Source organism: Neolamprologus multifasciatus, chromosome 4, assembly GCF_963576455.1.
Source record: "Neolamprologus multifasciatus chromosome 4, fNeoMul1.2, whole genome shotgun sequence".
Lineage (NCBI taxonomy): Eukaryota > Metazoa > Chordata > Actinopteri > Cichliformes > Cichlidae > Neolamprologus > Neolamprologus multifasciatus.
In genome coordinates this window covers 32,087,356-32,111,330 of record NC_140442.1, presented here as the reverse complement: position 1 = coordinate 32,111,330, position 23,975 = coordinate 32,087,356, and the positions used below count along the sequence as shown (strand labels likewise).

The 23,975-nt window shown below is 47.1% G+C and overlaps 2 protein-coding genes across 5 annotated transcripts in view; both read right to left on the bottom strand.

The window, feature by feature from the left end:
• Nucleotides 1-6,856, bottom strand: part of cog1 (component of oligomeric golgi complex 1) — a 57,149-nt gene extending 50,293 nt beyond the window's left edge. For 2 of the 3 annotated variants that reach the window (XR_014873555.1, XM_085155610.1), the window contains exons 1-10: nucleotides 6,466-6,840; nucleotides 5,322-5,569; nucleotides 5,048-5,229; nucleotides 4,771-4,947; nucleotides 4,373-4,529; nucleotides 2,221-2,431; nucleotides 1,740-2,097; nucleotides 733-1,172; nucleotides 253-399; nucleotides 6-164 (exon numbers count right to left, since the gene is read on the bottom strand). Coding sequence is in view for 2 of the 3 variants with exons in the window: in XM_085155610.1 (XP_085011736.1) it covers nucleotides 6-164; nucleotides 253-399; nucleotides 733-1,172; nucleotides 1,740-2,097; nucleotides 2,221-2,431; nucleotides 4,373-4,529; nucleotides 4,771-4,947; nucleotides 5,048-5,229; nucleotides 5,322-5,569; nucleotides 6,466-6,771 (2,385 nt within the window). In the remaining variant the exon portion in view is untranslated. Of the gene's footprint in view, nucleotides 1-5; nucleotides 165-252; nucleotides 400-732; nucleotides 1,173-1,739; nucleotides 2,098-2,220; nucleotides 2,432-4,372; nucleotides 4,530-4,770; nucleotides 4,948-5,047; nucleotides 5,230-5,321; nucleotides 5,570-6,465 lie in introns of all 3 variants that reach the window. The other variant, XM_085155611.1, reaches the window with a different exon arrangement.
• A 5,056-nt stretch (nucleotides 6,857-11,912) lies between these two features.
• On the bottom strand, nucleotides 11,913-21,481 carry rogdi (rogdi atypical leucine zipper). 2 transcript variants are annotated; one of them, XM_085155661.1, is made up of 11 exons: nucleotides 21,113-21,481; nucleotides 19,783-19,854; nucleotides 19,497-19,579; nucleotides 19,306-19,363; nucleotides 19,142-19,222; nucleotides 16,966-17,061; nucleotides 16,793-16,891; nucleotides 14,901-15,014; nucleotides 14,771-14,820; nucleotides 14,313-14,439; nucleotides 11,913-13,165 (listed from the first exon to the last, which is right to left on the bottom strand). In XM_085155661.1, the coding sequence occupies exons 1-11, from the start codon at nucleotides 21,185-21,187 to the stop codon at nucleotides 13,124-13,126; spliced, it is 897 nt and encodes a 298-aa protein (XP_085011787.1). In that variant the 5' UTR covers nucleotides 21,188-21,481; the 3' UTR covers nucleotides 11,913-13,123. The 2 variants fall into 2 exon arrangements, with proteins under 2 accessions (XP_085011787.1, XP_085011788.1); XM_085155662.1 differs by having other exon boundaries at nucleotides 19,306-19,360; nucleotides 21,113-21,476.
• Between the last annotated feature and the right edge of the window lie 2,494 nt (nucleotides 21,482-23,975).

Sequence of the window (23,975 nt, the reverse complement as noted above, 5' to 3'; positions counted from 1 at the left end):
GTTACCGTGCTGCTGGTCTGTGTCAGGCTGTGGTAATGGTGCAGCACTTCAGTCAAACAGGTCTGCAGAAACTCCTGGAGGGTGGAGCGAGGAAGGGCGTGGCCTCCCACCCTGTTTATTTCCACGCACAGCTGGAACAGCAGCGACTGCACGAACCACGTCGGCTACAGGAGACAGCAGAAACAACAGACCGCCGTCAGACCTCAGCATGGACTCTGGGTCCTCCCAGTTTGTGTCAGACGTCCTTCTCACCTGCACTGGAAGACGGATTTTGGACGTAACGCTGCTTCCAGACTCCGCCTCCTCCTGGATTTCCAGATCCTCCCAGTTAGTTGCTGTGGCTAAGATGGTGCCTGCAGACTCAGCATGAAGCACCACGCCAAACTTCTCCAACAGCCCCTGAAACACAGCCGAGCAGGTCTTCAGACCAGAGGAAACAAGTCACAGCTGCAGACGTTTGACCCTCACACACGTCTGCTCAAGCTAAAACATTAAACATGATCACTGGTTTAGTCCGTCGCCCTCCACCCGTTCAGTCAGATAACACACGTTCACTTTATAAACCAGTTTAACCACAGCTGGACGTGTCCACAGCTGGACGCTGTGTGACCTGCTGAAAGCAGAAGCTACAGAGATGATCATCATTGTTGTTTGCATGAAGAACAAAGCTGCTCTGTATCTACAAACCACAAACATGTCAAGTTTACATGAACACGTGTGACTGTGTCTGACTTTAGAAAGGGCGGCGCTCCAGATACGGTAGGCCTCCATGCTGCAGCCAAGAAGCTCCTCCTTCAGCGCCTCCCACTTGTCCTGGGACGGCCTGACCTCTGTCAGCTTGCCCAGCTTCCTGCCTTGCCTCGGGGTCCCTTTGGCTGCGCTGTCCAAACCACCCTGCTTTCCCAGGATGCAATGCTTCAGGTTGGGGCACAGCTTGCCCATAGACTGGCACAGCCTGGCCATGAACAGAACTGCACTGAGGCAGACGGGCCTGGAGTCTGGTGACACTGCAGCCAGCTGTGACCGGATGAAGGACAGGATGTGGTGAACACAGGCCAAACAGCCGCCGCGCAGCGCCTCCTCCACCGCCGAGGAGTCGATGAAGCGGTTAAACGAGGATGATGATGGCTTATCAGCAGAGGAAGGGACCGTGGGCAGAGTGGAGTCAGAGCCTGCAAAGCACGACACATAACAACTGTCAGGACTTTCAATATGTCAGTGGTCCAATAGCAGCTGTTTGTATGTTTACACAGAGCAGAAACCCTCAGAGTCAGCGCTTCTGTGGTTTTCAGCATCAGAGCAAAGAAGATGAAGTGCAGACAAATGTCAGTTTCAGACATTCAAAAGGAATCAGAGAGCTGACATCACCCCGTTTCATGGTCAGGTGATGTCACTTCCTGTTACTCCATGAGAAATGAAAGAATCGAGTTGGTTCCAAAAGATAAAACTTGAACAAAGTCTGAACTTTTTCCTCAACATTAAACCAGGACGTGCAGTTTGGAATAAAAACACCTCCATCAATCTGTCAGCTGAACCCCCCCAGCACTCCCCGTGCACCCCCAGCACTCCCCGTGCACCCCCAGCACTCCCCAGTGCACCCCCAGCACTCCCCGTGCACCCCCAGCACTCCCCGTGCACCCCCAGCACTCCCAGTGCACCAGCACTCCCAGTGCACCCCCAGCACTCCCCGTGCACCCCCAGCACTCCCCGTGCACCCCCAGCACTCCCCGTGCACCTACCCACGTCCTGGGAGGGAAGGTAGTGCTGCAGATCCTCCAGTCTGGCTTTCAGCTTTGCATCAATGGAGGAGCAGAAGTTCTGAACACACGGCGTGAGCGCCTGCGTCTTCATGGCGAGGCCGCTTCTGTGCTGCTGCTGCCCCCGCTGGCTCACGCTGAACCAGCCTGCGTCGTTCAGCAGGTCCCCCGCAGACTCCAACCACAGGAAGGAGGAGACGTCGAGCTCATACTGGGCGCCATGGCTGCTGTGGGTACCTGAGGACGAGTGGACGCTCTGGGTCTGCAGATCCCTGACAGCGGCTGTTAGGAGCTGGATGGACAGCACTGAGATGGCTTCAGTCTCCTCTTTAGTGATGACCTTGAAGAGTCGAAAGAAACAAAAATGCTGCAATAACTACATGTTCATCCCATCATCAGGAAGTATACAGACTAGTTGGGCCTGAAAATGAAGCTATAAAGCTGAAGATAGAAGAACAACAACCTGCAGCCGCTGGAGGAAAAGCTGCTGCAGGATGTCCTCCCAGACGGCGAGGGGGTGCTCCAGCAGACGCTGGCAGACGGTGCTCCAGTGCTGACTGATGGAGTCTGCTGACAGCAGGTCCCAAACAGCATCTCTGATGGCGGCCAGCCCCTTCAGGCTCGTGACGTAGACCAGAAGGCTTCCAACGCCGTGGCAGATGTCGTCCTTACAGCTGGAAACAACACAGACTGGAGTTATCATGCAGCTTCAGAAACATCGGCACACATCAGCCTGTCACTGTTTATCACCACGCTGAGCTCTGCACACAGGCCAGTGTTGGGTAAGTTACTTTAAGTAATTAATTACTAATTACTTAATCAACAGTGTGTTTAAAATACTTATCTAAGTCTGAAAAGTAACTTAATTACTCACTAAGTAATTTAACTAAATACTTCTTAAAATCCCAATAAAACCTCGAGTGGACAAACAATAGAAATCAAACTCTTTAAATAATAAATAATTTTAAAGACGGAGACTCTACAGCAGCGTCTCCTCCACAGCACCGCCTGCTCTTTAAGTGCTGCTGAAGTCCAATCAGGTTTGCTGCTCAGCTGTTGTTGCCGCGGTGATGGATGATGAACGAGCATCACTCAGAAGTGTTTGTCTCTGCTCCGTGTCAGGCGCTCCTGCTATTAACAGCAGCTGATAGTTTTACACATCACTGTAACGTTCGTGCCTGCTTGTTTCAGAAACGTGACGAGGTGGGAGTTTGTCCACGACATGAAACAGCCGCTCGCTTCAGCCGAGTCCGACGACTGTGCAGCAAACTGGTGACGCAGCTGCACTACAGCGACGTTACAGAGTTTACGTTTAGAAGATAAATGATTGAAATGAAATGATGACATTCAGCGAGTTTAATTGTTTTACAATGTAACACAAGCACACTGTAAGTAACTGTAATTAAAATACCTAAAAATGAACAGTAATCAGTTACTCTGCTTTTTCAGTGGAAAAGTAATTTAATTACACTGGAAATAACCAGACATGTGACTAATAATGACAACAATAAGAAGGAGGAGTGAATAAACAGATTTGTGAGAGGTGGAGTGAGACGCTCTGAATCCTCTCTGTGTTTGTCGTCTCTGGTCTGAACTTCAACTTCCTCTCGAGCTTCACGTGTTGCTCTGTGTTGTCCTGCAGTATAAGACGTGATTGGACCACAGACACTGGTCTTCATCGTGTCCCACAGCAGTCGAGGTGCAAACATCTGCAGTGGATCGAATGTGAGCAGGTCTTAAACTCTGCTGAGCCACCTGCCCGACCCCTCACTAGTCTTTCACTGCCTGGACGTCATCACACCGTCACAGATGCATCCAGTTTTCACGTCCACGACTCCAAACCAGTAAACTTCCTCTGCTCCTCCACTCGTCGCCCCACAAACTAATGAAACTAAAATGAAGATCAAACTATCCCAAGGCCAGAACAGCCACGCGACGTCCGTGTTGGATTAGTTAACGTCTGCTCTCTTACACGCAGAGGTCTTCTTCGTGATCTGTTTGCTCATCGTGACATGTGAGCAGAAACAGCTTAATGAGTTCACCCAGCAAAGGAAATCGACTCAAAGGTTGGTTTCGTTTGGGCGGCGTCGAGCAGCCGTGACGAGGGCAGTCTTGTGTCTCAGTTTACCAGCAGAGCGTCATCGTCAGCAGTCGAACATCCACAGATATTATGTTCAGTGACACTGCCCACTATCACGACCTTATGTGTTCACCACGGCTGAGCAGATAATGATCCTGTATCATGACCCACGTTAAACTCCAACCCTCCTGCTCCTCGTGTCTAAACTAAACCTTTGTCCTCGAGCCAACGACCACGACTGTGTTCACGGCTCCACCCTCACAGGTGGAGGACCCACGGTCAGCCCCAGACATGTTTAAGGCCCCTGCAGCAGCGTGTAAGTGACCGAGGATAAAAAGCAGCGCGTCGGCGCCCTCTGCTGCTCAGGGAGGCTGTGCTGGATCACGTACGCTACCCCGAGGACTCCTGCCGCCACTGCTGTCAGCTCAGAGTGATCACGAGTGGCTCTCACTGCTGACAGAGGCAGAGCTGGGAGGCTGCTGTTAGCACATTTTTCAAACACTGAGACTGAAAGTAAGCAAACAGCAGCTCTTACGTATCGATCCACTGCTGAAGAGCGTCCTGCAGGTGCTCCCTCTGGATTGGCTGAGCCAGGGTGCGAAGGACAGGTTGAAACTCTGAGATGGACGCAGGCAGGTACTTTAACCAGCTGCCTGCACTCACGTCTTCCTGCAACAGCCTCCTCTGCTTAGCTGAGGACAAAGACGGGGAACAAAGGGGGGGTTAGTTTCTCAGTGAGCTCATCAGACTGGTCAGAGTGGACGGCGCGGCGCTCCTACTGCAGCACAATACAGTCACACAGTGTTGTTCAGCATCTGCATCACATCCACAGACAGTTTAGAGTCAGCTGCTCCTGTGAGGCTCAGCCAGCAGCTCTGCAGCTTGTTCTTATTGGGTGGAGACCTAAACACGTGTCCTGTCTCAGCTGTTTACCTGCAGGACTCGTAGATGTGACGTTGTCCAGGACAGAGAAGAGCATGCCACAGCTCAAAGCCTCCTCCCCTGGCCGGGGGCTGCCCTCTGGGGGCAGGTAGAAGATGGCGTAGGCCTGAAACAGAGTGGTGACCAGCAGCTCCACGAGGCTGCACACCTGGGACTTGATCCCTGCACCTGCAGAGAAGCTCAGCTTTATGGACTAACAGGAGCCTCGAAGGCTTTTTCTCTATCATGTGTCAGAGCGCGCTTTACAGAAGGAGACCAGAGACAATACCGTGCTGCGGCTGGTTCAGCAGCTGATGTATGGAGGATTTCCGGGCCAACAGGAAGTCAGCCAGAGCCTGCCGAGGAGAGCTGTCTTCAAGCAGCATGATGGACACCAAGGCTTCAGCGATGGCCTGGTCCGACACCGCACGGCCCCTCAGCAGAGCCCTGCTGTCCAGCAGGATGGCCGCCCTGCAAGAAGACGCTTATCTCAGCTACTACACGTGGACTATTTTAGGCGTTTCGATTTCTAGTTTCCGTTAAGCAGGAATTGTGACACAAACCTGAAGTGTTCAGTGGTGGCAACCTGTCGGATGAGGATGGGGAACCGGACGAGGACGGAGCTGTAGAGGCCTGCTGCGGTGGCCTCCAGCTGCAGCAGGTGGTGCAGGTGGCAGCACAGCAGGTAGAGCTGCGTGGCTTGGAGGTAGTGAGATGCCTCCATGGCGCTCCAAATGCGCTCCGGGATCTCCAACAGCAGCTTGATCTGGGAGGCCGTGGTGTAGAACTTGAGCTGCCACGGAGTCTGGCTCTGCAACGGGACACACAGATGCGTCTCCATGACAACGCCATCAGCTTCAAACAGTTGCTGCAGAAGCAGTTTGTGCACATGTGAAAGTGCTCGTTCTCTTCACTCAGCAGAAGCTTCAGAAGGAAACACGTGCAGGTTACACGTCATTTCAACCCAGTGTTGAACTTTGATGGTTTCAGAGTGAAATAAAATCTGTTGTAGCAAAGACTAAAGAACAGCTTCTTCCTGTCAGAGCTCTTAATGCAAACTAACAGTGTACAGACGTCCCCAACACGTCCACCCTGCTGCTGATCATCTATGTGCGACATCTGTCTCTCCATGTTCTGTGCAATTATTCTGTTTCAGTGTATCCTATACGTACACCATGTATATAGTTCCACTGTTTTTTATTTTATTCTATTTATTTATTTATTTCCCGCCTATCACACCAAAGCCACCAGCATCGCACAGACACACACTCACCCTGCTGCCCTCACTGCCAGACTACAGGATAGTTTCTTCTCCCAGACTCCTGCACACTCAGTGACTGGGCTCACACACTCTCACACACACACACACACCAGGTCACTTCTGCACTGTTGTGTGTCTGCATCGTTCTGTTCTGCCTGATGTTGCGCTGTCTTTGTACACTTGCACGTTGCGCAGTGCTGTGTTGTGTGTTGCAGCAGTGTTGCAGCTGCGTGACTCACTGAACAGGTTACAGGTGTGACAATAAAGCCACGTGACACCTGAGACCCACGCACTGCTCTGTGTTCGGTCTGCTTCAGCAGCCTCACCGAGCAGCTACGAGTCTGTATCGTCGACTGACGTCTGCGCTGCCGCGTTTGGTGAGGTCACGGTAGATCTTCATGACGTTGTAAAGTAGTACTAAGGCGCATGCGCTGCGTTTGGCTCACCTCCACCCTGCAGCTGACCACGCCGGCTCTGCCCTGCTTCAGCCTGTGGCAGTACTGCTGCATGTCCTGGATGGACTGCACGACGCTCCCCGAGCACTGCTTCATCTCCCCGATCGTGTCGGCGGCGTCGATCAGGTCCCGGTACCGCTCGCCCACCATCTGCCGCAGCTCCTCCCGCTTCTGCTCGATCTCCCCGCGCACTTTGCGCTCGATCCCGCGGATCTCCTCCGTGTTGTAGCGCTCAAAGAGAAGCGCCGGGTCGCTGATCTCCGACACCCGGAGAGAAAGCGCGGAGTCCTGGGCCATCGTAGACACACAACAACAACCGAGACTCCAACCCGGAAACCAAGGGAAGACACTTCCTGTCTCCACGTAAGCGACAACAACGGAACTGGTCACGCTGCTGTCATTTCCGGGGGCGTCGCTGTCCCGAACCAAGCGAAACAGAGTTCGCTCATCTGATGTGTGTGTGCGTGAATGTAACACACACGAACCACTTATACACAATCAGATATCACCGTGTGACATTTAAAACACACTAACGACGGGCAGAGAGCAGCAGTGTGCAACAAACAAATAAACAACAACAACAATGGCGACTCTATGTACAGGTAAACACGTGACCTCCACCTGTGACACGAACACAGCGGCCTGTTTTCTACAAACTGCATGAACGACTTCTGTGTGGTGATGTTTGAAGATGCTGCTGTCAGCAATCGATCGATCAATCAATCAATCAATCAATCGATCTTTATTGACAGACTTTACGTCCATAGTTTCAAAAAACAACAACACAACATACAAATCTTAATAAAACATATAAAATATTTGTAAAGATATAAAACCATACTATGGATGACCATGAGGGGGCGCTGTGATCATTTGTCTGCACGCAGAGCTGCCAACGTTGTCTGTATACGTCATCATCAGTGAAGCGTGTCTCTGTAGTTGGACACAGAAATCCATATTTATCATAAGAAAGCTGCTGGAGTCTCCGCTGTGTCACAAACACAGACACGTTTAGTCTGATAGAGAACAAACAGGTTCCACATGCTGACTGGATTTCCAGCGATAGTGGAATAAATGTATGTGGGGTTTGTCATTTGTGGCGAGGGGGTACTTCTTCAGTGAAAAATAGTTCTGTAAAGATTTAACAACCTAAACACTGTTTGTGGGTTGTTATATTTACTTTCTTTGGGTTCGTCTTCCTGTTACTCTCTTTTTAAACGTACCTGGACTGTCCAAGGGCTGCATGTGTGACATAGGTCCACAGTCAGATCAATGGTCAATGGTAACTTTATTGTCCCTAACGGGAAATTGATTTGCAGTATGTCCGTACAAACAAACAAACAGACAACCAACACATCACATACACTCACCAAAATAAAATAATATAATATAAGCCTGAGAAAACAACCTAGATTTTTGATCAAAAAAGTGAAAAGTGCAATGGCAACAACACGGTTTAGTGTTTACTGTTATTAACTATGATAATAGCAGCAGGTACAAAAGACAATCTATGTCTCTTTGTCTTCACTGCAGCCACTTTATAACGACGACCTGATGGAAGCAGTTGAAAATCATTAAAGAGACGATGATCCGAGCACAACAGGACAGGGGTCGCCTTCCTCAGCACCTGCCTGTTATAAAAGTCCACGAGCTGGACCTGAGACCTCCCTGAAATCTGACCAGCCACTTTAACCAGGTTGTTAAGTCTGGTCTTATTATTCAGGGACATATTACCGGACCAAGCAATGATACAGAAGGTTAAAACAGATTCAATAAAATGTTTATAAAAAAGAGTCATCATCACAGATGAAACATTGAAACCTCTCAACCTCCTTAAAAAGTCTTTGTTGAACCTTTGTTGAAGGACAGAGTCTTGATGTCTTGTCAAGAACAACCCCAAATACTGTCCACCAGTTCAATGGCTGCACATTTACCAGTGTTAGTGCAGGATGGAGGGATGACTTCCTGAAGTCAATAACCATGTCCTTGGTTTTCAAGCTGTTGATCATTAAGAAGGACTGATCACACCACGAAACAAACTCATCCACAACAGGCCCATGGGAATCCTCTTCACCATGAAGGAGGCTTACAGTGACTGTGTCATCTGCGTACCATCTCCACAGTACAGCATGAAATGTAATCCAGAAAGTAAGGTTTCCATGACCAACTATCTGTTGGCTTTTGATTGGCTTCAGTGATGAATGACTGTCCTACTGCATTTATTTGGATGTACTGAAAATAAACATGTGGAGGTGTGAAGGACGAGACCTTCCCTAAACACGGCTTCACTGTAGAAACTGCTTTGCTGTGAAACAACCTGTGACTGTCACTAAAATGACTTGTCTATAAACTGTGATCAGGTTTCCTAATGCAGAAAGATGTCAGGAGCTTTGAATGGATGATGCAGAGCTGCTTCTGCTCGACATGGACAGGCAGCCCGATACAGACCATCAATATTTTCCCAGTGTCAAAGCCATCCTTCCACTGGAAGCAGTTTTGTTCTTCCATTTCAAATAAAGCAGCGTACAGAGCAAAAGTCTTCTTTATGTTTTGACAGGAAACATGGAAATAGGTGCAGTGATTTATCTCTGACACAGAGACTGTATGAAAGCTGAGTTTTTACAGTTCTAACAAGCTTGAAAGTCAGCAGCTGATTTCACCACTTTTATTCTTCAGTGCAGCCTGAACTAATCAAGCTTTCTGGTCATTCCTTCCAGTTTCCACTGCGTGCTTTTAAACTGCATCTTTTTCCCAACAGCACTGCCGACACGCAGCCCAAACCATCCCTCTACCATTTCTAAAGATGGTTGAAGATACTCACTGTCATAATCACCTCCATACATGATGATGATCGTTTGGAGTTATCGAGCAGCGCGTCAGTGTTTAGACTCGTCCGTACAATCGAGTCTCAGAAATGTGGGCGTCGTAGCGACAGTTCAATGTCAAACAACTGGTTCAGAAGTGTTTTTATCACATGAGAAACATTTCTAAGGTCAGACTGCTGGTGTCAAAGCTGAGCCGGAGATGATTCTTCATGCTGTTATTTCTTCTCGTTTGGATTGCTCCAGTGTTTCTACAAATCAGCGTTGGAGCCTTCAGACTGCACTGCAGCACCAATAGGAGGCCACATATTACTCCAGTTTTGGCTTCTCTTCATTGGTTGCCAGTAAATTTTAGGTTTCATTTTAAAATTTCAGTTTGAACTTTTTGAGCTCTACATGGTGAAGCTCTGGTCAGTTTTTCCCTGAAACCTCCTGCTTCCTCCCGAGCACTCAGGTCTTCATGTCCGAGGCTACTGTTGGTCTCTCAGGCACCATTTCTATACAAACAAGCTTTAATTAATGTTTTCATTGTTTCATGTCAATATTTTATTAATATTTTTGGTTTTATTGTGAAACACTTTGTGATTTTAATCTATGAACAGTGCTAAATGAATAAATTTTCAGTCTACGTCTTGTGCATAGCTCTGCGTTGTGTCCCGGTTTTCCATTCAAGCGGCTTCCTGACAGCCAGTCTGTGAGCAGTTACAAACTCTGATTCTTATAGAGCGCTTTTCTACTCTCCATACAACATTCACCATACAACATTGAAGCGCCTTGAGGCGACTTTTGTTGTGATTTGGCGCTATATAAATAAAATTGAATTCACCCAATCACACAAGCACTTTCTAACTACATTCACACTCCAATGGATGCATCGAAGAGCAACTTGGGTTAGTATCTTGCCCAAGGATACCTGACATGCAGATTGGAGGAGCCAGGGATCGAACCACCAGCCTTCCAATCAGTAGGTGAGCTGCTCTACCTCCTGAGCTACAGCCACTCATCGTTCTCTACATTTGTCTATTTGCTATTGTAACAGGGTCATAAATCACAGTGTTATAATTACACAAAATGTGTCCTAAACCCCCAAACTGTTCCTTTTATACCTGACTTTTAGGACCTCCAAGCCTGTAGTTATGTTCATTATCAGTTAGAGCCCCTCCTCATTCTTTTCTTCTTCTTCTTTGGTGCAACCCTATAAATACAGTGTACCCCTTTTGCCTCTCCCCTTTTCTACAATTCCCCTGTGGGAGAGTTGGGTGTCATTTCTTTCCAACACTGTAAAACGCTCATATAATTCATATTTAGCCACCTGGATGTTTCTGATTGTGATTTTAGTTCAATTATTGTCATTATTAAGCCTGTTTTTTGTTATGTATATGTGTTTACCTTTGTTTTTGCACATTGTACACATTATTCTGTTTCTATGTGTTTGCTATGATTTGTTATTTGTCAAGCTGCACTCGCTATCCCGGGTATTTCCTCATTTTAAAGTGCTGATGATGTCACACATGACATCAGCAGGTCAGCAGGTTTGTTTCCATAGAGATGCTTCCTTTTGTTTGTGTTAAGGTTTAAAGGGATTTGTTGAATGTTTTTCCTTTTGTTAATTCTGCCATTTAGTTGTGTAAATGTGCATGTTAGAAGTGTGAAGAGGTTTTGTGTGTTTTTAGATCATCTGTGTAGAGTTTTAGATCCCTCAGTTGAGTGAGTGGTACTGGCTGGGCTATTGATGGCCCTATTTAAAGCCAGTCTCTACCAGATGCAGCAGAGAGGAGCTGTGTTACCGGAGCCATGCTCTGTTGAGTTTTGTTAAGTTACATATTAAATTAAGCTCACTGTAAATAAATTGCTCACCTTTGGAAGCCTGAGATGTCTGTGTAGTCTGCTTCCTACCACCTTCCTTGACGTTGAGTGTGACTACTTCAGTCAGCAACCATTGTTGCTTCCTTCAGCATTTATTCTTGGGAATGACAAGCCATCAAACTGGGCTTTGACTACACAACTCCACTATCATTGTCTGTTTCGAGCCTTTCAGAAGTAAAGGTCCTGGTGTTTCCTCTCACTGTGCTGCTGTATAACCGAGTACATGAACGTGAGCTTCATGGAACAAACTGATGGATGTTTCTGAACTCTGACTGCAAATGCAGCTGGTGTTACCACGAACAAAGACTGGGTCTGGATCTCTTTCCACCCTAATGTATGAAATCATTACAAAAATGAATTTTGCATGAATCTTTGTCTAATATTAAAATGTGTGTGACAAATACACAATGTGGCACTGCATTTACAACAACACAAATGTGAAGTTTGATGATGACTTTTTATTACATGCATCTTCAGATCACCAAAGAGTTCAACAGGACCAAAGGTTAATTGCACATTTTACATGACAGCATCTTTAAACACATTAATACTTAGTGGAATGAAGTCATTTGTTCATGTCTACAATAGTGTTTGGTTCAAAGAAAATCAACACGAGACGAATACAAACAGCAACAGATGATGTCACATGTAGCTTATTTAAATGGATCCATGTGGTAACAAACAGGGAATGAGATGGATGAAGGGCCCTGCTCCAGCCACGCTTGTGTTCATAGGTTTGCACAACAAACGTGTTTCTGCTGCTCGTCGGTTCTTTTCTTACAGCTTCTGCTCGGAAACAAACGTGCTGCCATCTGTACTGAGCGCAGGACATCAGGGCACGACAATGTGAACGAAACCAGACTGGAGGAGCCATGACGGGTAAATATACGCCGTGCATGGTTCAGATATTTTACTCATTACAACAATGCGTGATTCTTACTGTGTCCCACACACCCACGTACTGAATGAGGAAGAGGCTGAGCTAGAGCAACACTTCCTCTATTGATGGTGCAGCTGATAAAACTGGAAACAGGATCAATTAGAGCTCAGATCAGCCAATCAGCTAGTGACAGGTAAAATGAGCTGAGCAGCTGACATTATGTCCAAACTGCCACTCATGACCTGGTCCTGGTACGGTGATGACAGCCTCCAGCTGTCCTCCACGTACTGTGGAGCAGGTTTGTTTCCTGTGGGAAGATTGAAAAGGTGCTACGGCAGGAGAAACAGAGCAGGAGCTTCTTCAAAGACCCTCCTTTGTTTACTTAGTTCCATCAAAAACACAGAAAACTGTTGTTACCTTCATCACAGCTCCTCCTCCTCATGTTCCCACTCCAACACGAGCTTGGCAGCCACTAAAACAGCCTTTTCCACGTGCATCATAACAGTAACGCACATGTCACGCAGCATCAGTGCTGCATGTGAGGTTAGTGTTAGCAGCAGAGTGAATATATGATGCTGTTAGTGGCATTAGACTGTTTTACTCTGAGCATCTTACAGCACAGTCACAGGCTGTGGTGTCCACCTGTGTACCAGTACTACAGTACCACAGTACAAGTACCACAGTACTACAGTACCTGTACTACAGTACCACAGTACCAATACCAGTACCACAGTAGTAAAGCAGGACTATGAGGAAGCTTTCAAAGCGATCACCGTGTAAGAACAAGAAGAGATGAAGTACTTGAAGTACAAAATTAGTGTTCCACAAAACAACAAACAGTCAGGAATGTGAGTGTGGGGAATAAATAATCCTGTTAAAGTGAACCAAATGACGTGAATCCACACGCCAGGACTGAGACGCACTGACGGGACTGTCAGCGATCTGGGCTAACATCACTGGGGGCGGAGCTTTAGCGCGCTGACATCACACTGCATTTCAAACACCTAAGATAATGAACACTTCCTTTACAGAGTGCTGAGTTTGAGTCCGAGCGGAGCCTGGAGGATGACGGACGGCAGGATTAAAAAGGTCTGTAGTTCCAGAAACTGGAGAAAACCGATATCTGCAGGGAAGGAAGCAGCCGGGCTTTAGTCAGAGATTCAACAGTTTCACTTCCTTTCACTTCCTGCTCACTGTTACAGATTTAATGCTGAAAAACAAAGACCTGTCTGGACCAAAAGGAAAGATCCTAATCTGTTCCCAGCAAAGACACAAACCTGGGACTCGAGGCTGGTTCTCTAAAGTAAACCTAACTGCAATCATCGAGCTGTCACATGACCCTGGCTAACGTCTCGGCTCACCCCAGGTTAGCTACACAGTGGTGTGGAGACGTGTTCGTGCCCTTCATCAGTTTAGATTCTGTATAATTGACTGTTTGTAAGTTTGATCCGAAACATTTAAGCGTGACAAAAAGACCCCCCACCCCCAATTAAAGAACCATCAGCATCAGGGGTCAGGGTAACCCTCTGAATGGTGGTGTTATTAAAAGTTCATATTTTCTAATTAGTTTGTTTTTATTTCACTTTTAGCTTTTAATTCAGTTTTCAGAGTAAATGTTCATTTTCATGTTTGAACATTTTTAGTCACATTTGTCTCATGTTGGCACAGAAAGATCAGTACAGGTGTTACAGTACGAGCTGTCATCGAGCAGAAACGGGAGCTGGAAGCATGTAAATATAATAATAACCACTGCAGCCAAGAAGAGAGCCTGACGAGCCCAGCTGTAAGTAAGCTATTAAGACTCGACTGTACACCGTGTTCGTGTTTTCCTCTGAAACAATAAGTTCTGTTGGAGCAGCCTTTCAACGCCTCTCTCTGTCTCTGCTAGCAAAGTTGACCCAGACAACAAAGTAAAGCTAGTTTTCAGCTACGAGCCGACACAGAACCCACCGTATTAGCCAGAGGTCCCTTTACTACGGTTCGGAGCCGCGGACCTGTTTTATATACGAATAGTTTTCTACACAAGATCGCTGCAAAAAGTGCAGCCTTACCTAATGTCCACCTACTGTTACTCATTTTAAGATTTAAACATCTAGCTGGTGTTGGTATGGAGAGTGACCTTCAGTAACAGTAATAAATCAGAGTACATTCATGTAGTGCTGTAGTGGATTACATTTTAAAAGTAATCTTCCCAACACTGCCGTGCTCCCAGAATGAATCTCCTGTCTGTCCCGTCATGACTAATGTGTGGAGTGTTTGGAGGGACTGACCTTGTCCTTCAGCTGCTGGCAGAGCTGCAGGGATATGGTGAAGAACACCAGCGTGTCGCTCAGCCACGGCACCACACACTCAACTTTGTGAACGTGGCTCACCTCAAACCGGTTGTTGTTGAGCTCACTGTGGTAGCAAAATGTAAAGAGAACTTACATACTGTCCAGCATGAACACTTCAGCACTGCTGTGTGTTACCAGTAACTAAAACCACAATTTCCATCCAGCATCATGGGGGCAGGAGCCCAGCTGCTGAGTCAGAGTCATATTTAAATATCACTCATAGAGCCAGGTTTGAGTAATGTTACAACAGAATAAGGTGCATCATCTGGTAATGAAAACATGTAGTTTCTAATAATAAGCATGTATATGAACAGTTCCCATGACACTGACGGCTCTTTGTGTAAACGTTTCAGCTTCAACACGTTTAAGCTTCATCAGAGGACTGAAGCACTTACAACATGGCTCCAGGGCTGTGCAGCACCGAGCTCCCAGCAGGCTTGAAGTTCTGCAGATATGAGAAGATCACAAACACTGGTCACATGACAGGGCGGCGCCACAGACGGGTGCACGGTGTCAGTGTCTCACCTTGGTGGTGTTAGCAGGCAGCACATGGAGCTGGTACACCGTCAGACACAGTTTGCTTAAGTTGATGTAAAAGTTGACCATGACGTCCCCGGGTATGGGAGGAGAGAACATTTTCTGGGGATCAGACAAGAGACTGGTGTGAAACAGTCAAACGTCACAGGAAGGTTTAACCTGTCCTCAGTGTTCCTCTGCAGTAACTTCACTCAGAGTTCATCAGGTCCTGCTTTAAAATTCATCATCAAGAGCCGGGAACAACCTGCAGATTGTGTGGTGTATTTCTGCCCTGGTGGAGTTTCACCCACACCACATCGATGAGTGCTTCTCCAACCTTTCTGCTCTAACATCAGAGCAGCGTGGGCTCCGAGCAGGTTCATTGGGCAACAATCTAATGAGTAATATTTGATGTGGCTACTGCCAAATGCCTTTAATAACATATCCTGCATTACACAGGTCTAAAGTGTGGACAGCAAAGGTATAAACAGCTCCTACAGGTTACCTGCAGTTACTCTCTGATCCTGTGAGTGTCGACTAGGGATGTGTATCGTTTAGGTTTTATCCGATACCGGTGCCAAACTGGTACTTTTGAAACGGTGCCGGTGCTTAAACGGTGCTCAAACCGGTGCTTAAAGAATGGAGAACACAAAATTGGTCCAAAAACCTCTCATGTTCAGCTGTTGTTTTGTAAAAAGATAACAATGTTAGCCTTTTCTGCAGCTATGGGGCATATATGGTATCACTCTTGGCTGGAAGCAGCTTCAACAATGGAAAAAAACACAAAGTTTGTCCAAAAACCTCTCATGTTTAACTGTTTTCCACTTTTTCTTTGGTCATTTTAGCCTTTTTGTCCAGGGTGAAGGGAGTATCTGCCATCAAACAAGAAGACAGCTGCATGTAGCTATGATGGTGTTTGCTAGTTCATCTTACATGCATTAATGTAATAACGTGGTTAGCCTACTCAACGTAAATTACACACGAACAACATTAAGCTACTCACGCAGAGAAGAACGGCTGCTGCATCATCATCCTCATCATTTCTGCTACACTGGCAGGGCTAGGGGCCAGGACTCTCCTCTTCGGGTTTTTGGGGGATGTTGCTAACTCCGGGTCGATAACAGGCACCACACCCGCAGTAGATGTGCTCGGTGTGAGGTCTCGCAGCAAGCTATCAAATACGGCGCATTTCTCGGCTTTAAAAAAAACGCTATGCGTCGCCAGGTGTTTCATCAGATTTGAGGTGTTACCTCCTTTGACAGTATCACAGTATCAGCTTAAAGCACTTGTTGCAGCTGCTGAGTTTGCATCTTTTGCTGTGAAGTACAGCCAGACTTTGACCGCTTCGCCTTGGGCATTTTTAATCTGTAGCTCTGCTCTAAAAGAACGTACGTACCTGGACCCGCCTACTATCCTCGGAAACGTAAAATGATTGGCTAGAATCTAAAGTGTATCACAGCTCAGGAAATAAAGCACCGAAATGTGCGCTGCTTTTTGGTCTGGTTACTACCGTTTATGACAGATGGCACCGGACACCGGTACCCATCCCTAGTGTCGGCTGAGGTTAGTCAACACCAACCTAGACTGCAGGCGCTGGTTTCACACAACAGTTGTGGATTCAGAGCCCAGCACTGAGACTGGGCTTTTTACAGGACCTAACTATTACTGACTGCGACTGTTCCACTCTAGCACTGCTTTTGATGCCATAGATCGCCCTCGTCTGAGGTCAGAGGGACTGCACTGACCTACAGGAGGACGCAGCTTCCTGAGAAACCCGGCTCTCACGAGGAACCTGATTTGACTAAACTTGCTGTCATATATCCTCAAAATGTTTTCTTTAAACCTGCATCTCTACAAAGACAGTTATTCTTCAGTGAGATCACTGCGTGCAGCGTGTATACCATCAAACCGCTGGCAGCCAGCTCAGGCAGCGTCATGGAGGCTGGGGTCGTGAGGCGGTTTCGAGCTCGTGTGAGCTGCAGCATCACTCCATCCATGAGCTGCAGCATGAACACAATGTGATGTTAGTATCAGCAGCAGCAGGAGAGGCAGCTGTGTGCTGACAGGGACACACCTTGTTGACCTCAGCCCCAGACTTGAAGTGGTAGCTCTCGTCACGGCTGCTCAGCAGCTGCAGAGCCTGGTTCACGTGGTTCCTGGCATCTTGGATCTGATGGGCCACAGAAACGAAGACCAGTGAAGGGTGGGGGTCATACGTTAACAGTTAACACAAGGGTTCATTGCATTCACCTTTAAAAGCTAGCTGGTCTGGACTAGACTAGCTGATGACTTACACCTGTGAGTCCTCAGGTGCAGCTACTCATACAGATAATAAGTAAAGCTTTACACTGTGAACATGTTTGTTTGGTTTTCCATGAGCTACCATAGAGAGGAGCAGTCTTCTGTTTGACAACATGATCATGCAAATGAAAACAGGACTTGAGTAACTGGCAAACTCTGTACAGAGAGTTTGAATAAATAGAGAGTTTCAATAAATAAACACAGTTTGAATTCTCACGGCCTCACAATGACAACGCTGTTATTCCTAACTACAAAAAAATGTGCAGCTTGTGGTCCATCACTGCAGAGCTCAGATATTAACAGCCGATCATCTTTGGCTGTGGGACAAACATCTTCCACTGTAGAGAAGAACTGGATCCAGCGTTTGTTGTTGATGTTACCAAATATCAGACATGTGAAAGAATCTAACATGTCCCTAACATGAGAACAACAAATATCTGTGACCAGTGTCACATTTCCAACGTAGACGTGAACAAGTGCTGCTGCGTCTGCCTCCACCCACCTGGCAGCATTAACAGTGCTCGGCTGCTTTGGGCTCAGTAATATTTTGAATGTGTGTCAAACTGTGTTTGGTGTAATTAATGCAAAGTGTTGATTCAATTCAAAGTCATGTTAGAAGCTCGCTGGTTGTGATGTGGTCAGGCCGACCTGGTTAGAGGCCCCGCCCCCCTGATGTTTGTCATTAAACTGAACACTGACACCTGCTGACAGTCTTATTTTATATGGATGCATCAGGTAATACGTATGTGATGTCACGCTACACGTGTGCTGACAGAGGGCCACACAGATGTTACAGTGACCGTGTTAACACCGTGAGGTTTCATTGGTAGTTAATATTTGACTCTGACTCCGCCTGGCTCCACTCCTGAAAGCACCCTGACAAACAGGAAGATTGCTGCTTTGCTCTGTGTGCACCACGGCGTGCACCACGGCCTCTGCAGCCTGCACGTTAGCTGCTTCATGGTGAGCGTTATCTGGTCGTTAAGTGATGACGTGAGGAATCCTACTTCCGGGCCTAAAGTAGTCTGTGTTTAATATGCTTTTGTGTTGTTAACATGTTTAATGTTTTGTATTTTCTTCTATTTAATCTCAAAAAGCTCCTAAAACAGTCAGTGATCACTGTTGACCTCCCTCAGCTTTTATTACCGCTAATCATTTATTTAAGCTCAGTTTTAAAACCTTAGCATGTAGCTACAGCCCAGCCCATGCAGCAGTATATGAATGACTAACCTCGTATTGTGGATGGATTATCTCAGTTGTTCTCCTGGCTGAAGTTTGGTCCTTTTACAGCATCCTGCCATGTGATTACATTTGTTCCTGACCACCGAGAACACTCACGTTAACTTTTATCCAGTGGAAAAAAAGTTAGCTTGTTTATATTATGCTAACATAGCTGTGTCGCTAGCAGTCACGTAGCACATCATTATATACCAGCTAGCCAAACTTCAGTAACCCTACAAACGTCACTGCTGTTTAGTTTTCTGTCTTCATTGATGTTGGAAGTGATAACAGAGCTGTACGTTTGAATATTGTTTCCAAAACCCCGCAGTCAGGACATGCTATATTGTATTTAGATAGAAGCTAGCGAGCTAACTTCCTGCTAACTTCTAACTCCGTTAAATGTCATAAATTCAGTTTTCATGGATGCCTGGATGTTAAACTCAATTGTTACACCTGGTAGAGCAGAACGCTGATCATTTTATTAAAGATAAAAGTCTTTAGACAGTTTTTAACTCTCAGTAATGCTGAGTGATGTTTGATATATGGACCTGCAGCGGAGGTTAGGCCCAGACACGGCTAGTGACGTCAGACTGAACGACCGGATACCGGGGAGCTGAGGAGCTGCCTTCTTTCTCATTGTTTTCTAAGGTTTCATCCTCAAACTTCTGCAGCTGTAACGTCAGAGAAGCAGCTACGTGTTGTATTAGGTGAAGCTCTGTTTTCTATACCTGTTGCAGTTTCCACTGCTTGTCTTCTCTAAACTGGAAGTGCAACACTTGGCTGCTCTTTGCAACCTTCAGGTTGATATCCTGTTGAGACAGAGTCAAACATTAAAGATGCTCAGCCTACAGCAGTGTCGTTAGAAAGCTTTGTGAGAACGTCATAAACTCACAGCCTGAGTCAGCACCTCCCCCTGCAGCGTCAGCACGCCCTTCACCTGATCCATGCTGCTGAGAGAAGTCACATGTTTACCTTTGAATCATCACAGGACAACAAATACAGAAGGAAGTGGATGTGAAAGGTGAGCCTGTCACGTGCCGACAGCGTTACATGTAACAGTACGGCAGTGTGAGCTGCATTTACGTTGAGCTGCCGAGGATGAAGTTCTCCTGCTTCAGCTGACTCTCAAAGCCTGGTGTCGGCATGGAGAAACGTCTGGACGCCTCCTGGTGACAAGAACACAGCAGAGACTTCTTCAGAACATGTGCTGGAACGACCTGAGAGCTTCTTCCTGTCAGAGATGCTCACTGACAGGACTGTTTATGGTGCTGAGGACACTTGTGTTTGATCAGCCAGATGTTGTCACTAACAGCCTGGCAAAGACTTGGTGTGACCAGCACAGAGCTCCCTGGGTAAAGCTCATGTTTACCTTGAGAACATCTTGGAGCTGCTTTAGGACAGCGTGCACTTCTTCTTTAAGCAGCCAGTTGAACTCCTCCTCCTGCCAAACACAGTAAACCAGTTTCCTGTTAGTGAGAGACGAAGATAACAGCAGCTCGTCCTGCAGGCACACAGAATCACTATTATTGATCAATAATACATATCAATAACTACACTTCAAATTACTCATATGTCATTTACATGATTAATTTGCAACATTGTGTCCAATATCCATAAACTTTTGACTTCATATGATCAGACTGATTGACTGTGATTTCTGCAGCAGGCAGTCATCATTGATGTCGGTGTAACATCCACATGAACACAGGGAACCTCGAACAAACATGGGGTGTGCCACGCTGGGGGAGCTCCGGTCTACAAGGGGACGACCCGTCCTGCCAACGAGCCGTTGTTTCGTTAACGTCCCCACACACCACTGTTTCATGGTCCATGCAGATCCTGGACACTAATGATACCAACAGGCTGTGACGTGGAGCTAAGCAGCAGTGGTGATGTGCCGCGTGTCCTCAGTGCAGAGGCTCCACACTTACACCGTTCTGGTTTGTATGAAAGCATAAAAACCACACTGCTAATGTTCTCTCACAAAAATGCAAAGTGTTGACATTATTCGCTGTGATGTTCCTGCCCCGTGTGTCCAGCTCAGACTTGACTGTCTCATTTCTGAAGGACAGGCCTGAGCCTCAAAACCAGCCGTGGACTGTCAGCCGGTTGTGGACTGTCAGCCAGTTGTGGACCGTCAGCCAGTTGTGGACCATCAGCCAGCTGTGGACCATCAGCCAGCTGTGGACCGTCAGCCAGCTGTGGACCGTCAGCCAGCCGTGGACTGTCAGCCAGCTGTGGACCGTCAGCCAGCTGTGGACCGTCAATCAGCTGTGGCACTGGGAGCTCCAGCGAGCTTACTTGTGATTGGTTGTTACTGGCAAGCAGACGGTTTTACCAGTACATGGCTGAATCTGTTCAGCCATGTTAGATCATCCCTCCTGCTGTCGCAGAGATACACTCTGTGACATTTACACGCGTGTTGATGCCATGTTGAATAGTATGCAGTGAGGGAGACCAGGGAAACGTTTAGGTGCAGTTAGTCATCGGTAGGCTCGGGCTCACCTGTCGGTGACGGTCGGTGAGCCGTTGCCATGGGCCCACTGACCGTCACCCACAATGTCACAGTAACAGCGCGCGGGCAGGCTCGGGGCTAACAGCTACCGTGGGCAGCTCAGTGCAATAACAGTGGGAAGCACCACCAGCTGTTTGCGAGTCTAACAGCGGCGCTGCGACAGACGCGACGCCGAGCAGCTCACCAGCACACCGCGCTCCACCTGACTGGCCGTCGACGTCTTCGGCAGCTCGGACAGAGACCTCTGCGGATTCAGCATTTTGTCCTGGCTCCAAAAACAAACACCGGCCTCTCTCGGGCTGAAGCCGTCTCACGGTCGCCTTTGGAAGCTCTGATGCCTTCACTGACGTCAAGTTAAGTTGAGCACCCAAAGAAACGGCGATAAGTTGAAATAAAAAACAAAAGCGACCACGGCACGATGTTCCGTCACGGCAGTAGTTTGTTATCCGGCCTGTGATCGTGGGAGTCAGGCGTTATATTCTCCACGTTCACTGCTGCAGTTCAGAGTCTTTATCCCACCGAACTACCTGCTGTCGTTACACACAGATGACGCTTCTTCTCTGTAGTTTGCTGCTGCATTTACTTTGACTAGTTACGACACGAGAAAATGAAGTTGCATTTGTAGTGTTTTATGACAACCCCCTGAATGCAGCATCAAATTAGTCACGTGTTTAGTGCGGAGCCCTCCCATCCAACGGCTCTGGCGTAGTGGCCCCACCCACCAATCCATATCTGGCTTAACAACTTCCGCTTGGCGTTTTCCACGCCGTTACGCAACCCACGCCTGACAGTTGGTCAAACTGGACGTGACGTAGGTATCGTCAATGCGGCGACATTCCTGAGAGTTGAGTCGGGAGGGGGTCACCGACGTGTGTGGGTCATGTGACCCGCGCGATTGGAATGAGTGGACAGTTCCTGTGGAGTGCACTGAGATTTATGTAAGAGCGAGGGGACGCTTGCTTCCACACTTCCTGGAGCATCAGCATCACCTGCGAGGCTCACCTGCCTCCTGCGTACACATTCATACAGCTCGCTGGGATCTCGATGCCACATTTGTTTATTTCCAGAGAGCTCAGCTGATGGTCGGGATGTCCAGGATTTAATAAACTAGCTCGAGGACAAACAAAAAATACAGTCGTGGATCGCTGCAAGAGGATCCAAAGATGCTGTTTAAGGGAGCAATAGTTAGTCAGGCTTTGTGATGGTCATTCACAGTGTTTAAGTCAAAGGCGAGTAAAGCATCTATTCTTGAATTAGAGAAGCAGGAAGAAATAAAACACCTTTTCAAGACAAATGAATGAATCCGAGTGAGAACGACGATCGCTTAGCAGAAACTGCTTTTCTAACAGTCAAGCTCTACTAACATTAGATGTTAGCTTCAGCATCCTCGTATAAACTGCAAACCTGTTGGTCTGCAGTGTTTCTTCTGTGGTTCATGCACAGAAACCTGTAAACAGGCACATTTAGCACTAGCTCAGCACTTAGCGTTGAGCCATTGTGTCTCACTCACAGGGTCCAGCTTCCTGCACAGAACAGACATCACTGCCTCTGTGCATGTGCTGAAGACACAGTCAGGTATTTATCAGGTGTCATCCTCCAGCTTAGGAAGCTGCTGATCACACAGTTATTCACAGGTGAGTTAATCATCACGAGCTGGGAGCAGGAGACGGAGCACCTCTAACATACAAGGTGTGTTTAATCCATGATCACACACAGACATAAAGACCATCAAAACAAGAGTGAGTAAGGTGTGTTACAACTGTAATGAAGTCTGTACAAGTGTCACCATAACAACGGTCTACACTCGTGTACAGACGAGCATCTTCTCGAGTTCAGTGAATGACTGGGGGGGGGGGTGAGACTGGATTCTTTTGGTAAACTGGAGAAATGACAGATATCCACGACCCGACTTTGGAAACATTCTGGATGTTTCACCACTGTTTGTATTTTTCTTATTACTTGAAGCCTCTAACAGTGGAGACTGGTGGGGGCACAGAGACAGCTGACAGGTGTTAAAGGAGACGTGGAGGGAGGACACTCCCATGTTTTACTGCCCTGCAGGCAGATTTCCCCACACTGCAGTCAAAGCTCAGACACAGACGCTGTGCTGCACAGAGGGAAGTGTGGGACGATGGAGAGGTGATCAGGAGCATCCGTCCTCTCTTCTCTACATGTTCCTCCTCCCTCCCTGCTGTCTTTCTCCTGTGTAGTTAAAGCTTTCATGTTTTGTTTCTGGGAGGACAGGAAGGAGAAGAATATAGAGCTCTGTTTCGGGGAAGAGCTGGAGTCAGAACTTGGTCACCAAGCATAGCGACTGGTGGTGGAAACAGAAGCACATTTATTCACATCTTTCATATCTGAGTTTAGTTTAAATGTAGAAAACCAGGATACATTTCTGACGGGTTATACATTAGTTTTACTCATTTACATTATTATAATAATACTTTGATTCAAAGGTAAAGCCTGTGTGGAGCCTGTGTCAGTGAGCAGGCCGCTGACGTCAGGACTAATCGGGAAAGTGTTTTGTTGTTTTTTCAAACAAATGTTTGTCATGTGTGACGTTTCAGAGCTGAAAGAAAGACTGAGAGTGCTTCCTGGGTTAAAATGCCCATAGAGATGATCATCTATATAAAACTAAAAGGTTTTCAAATCAACTGATGCATACATTTTTATCCTTAGTTATCCTTTTTCAAACATGTATGTTAAGATCTGCCGTCTTTCTCTCACAGCTACAATGGCCAAGCTGACTTTAGATGGGCTTCCCCTACAGGAGAATCATTCTGAAGTGGTTTGTGGCTGTTTCTAGTTTCTACTGGGACCAATCCTGTTCTCGGCCTGTGTGCTGAACTTTCTGTTCGCTAAGCTTAACTTAGTGAACTAACATGTCTGTGAAGGTTCTCAGTCATCCAGGTCATCGTAGTCTAAGGAGCTTGGAAAGAGAAGCGTCTGGACTTCTGTAAGTTGCTTGAAGACGTTTCACCTCTCATGTGCTTCCCCCACACTGGATCCTCACCAGTGTTGGGTAAGTTACTTTAAAATAGTAACTT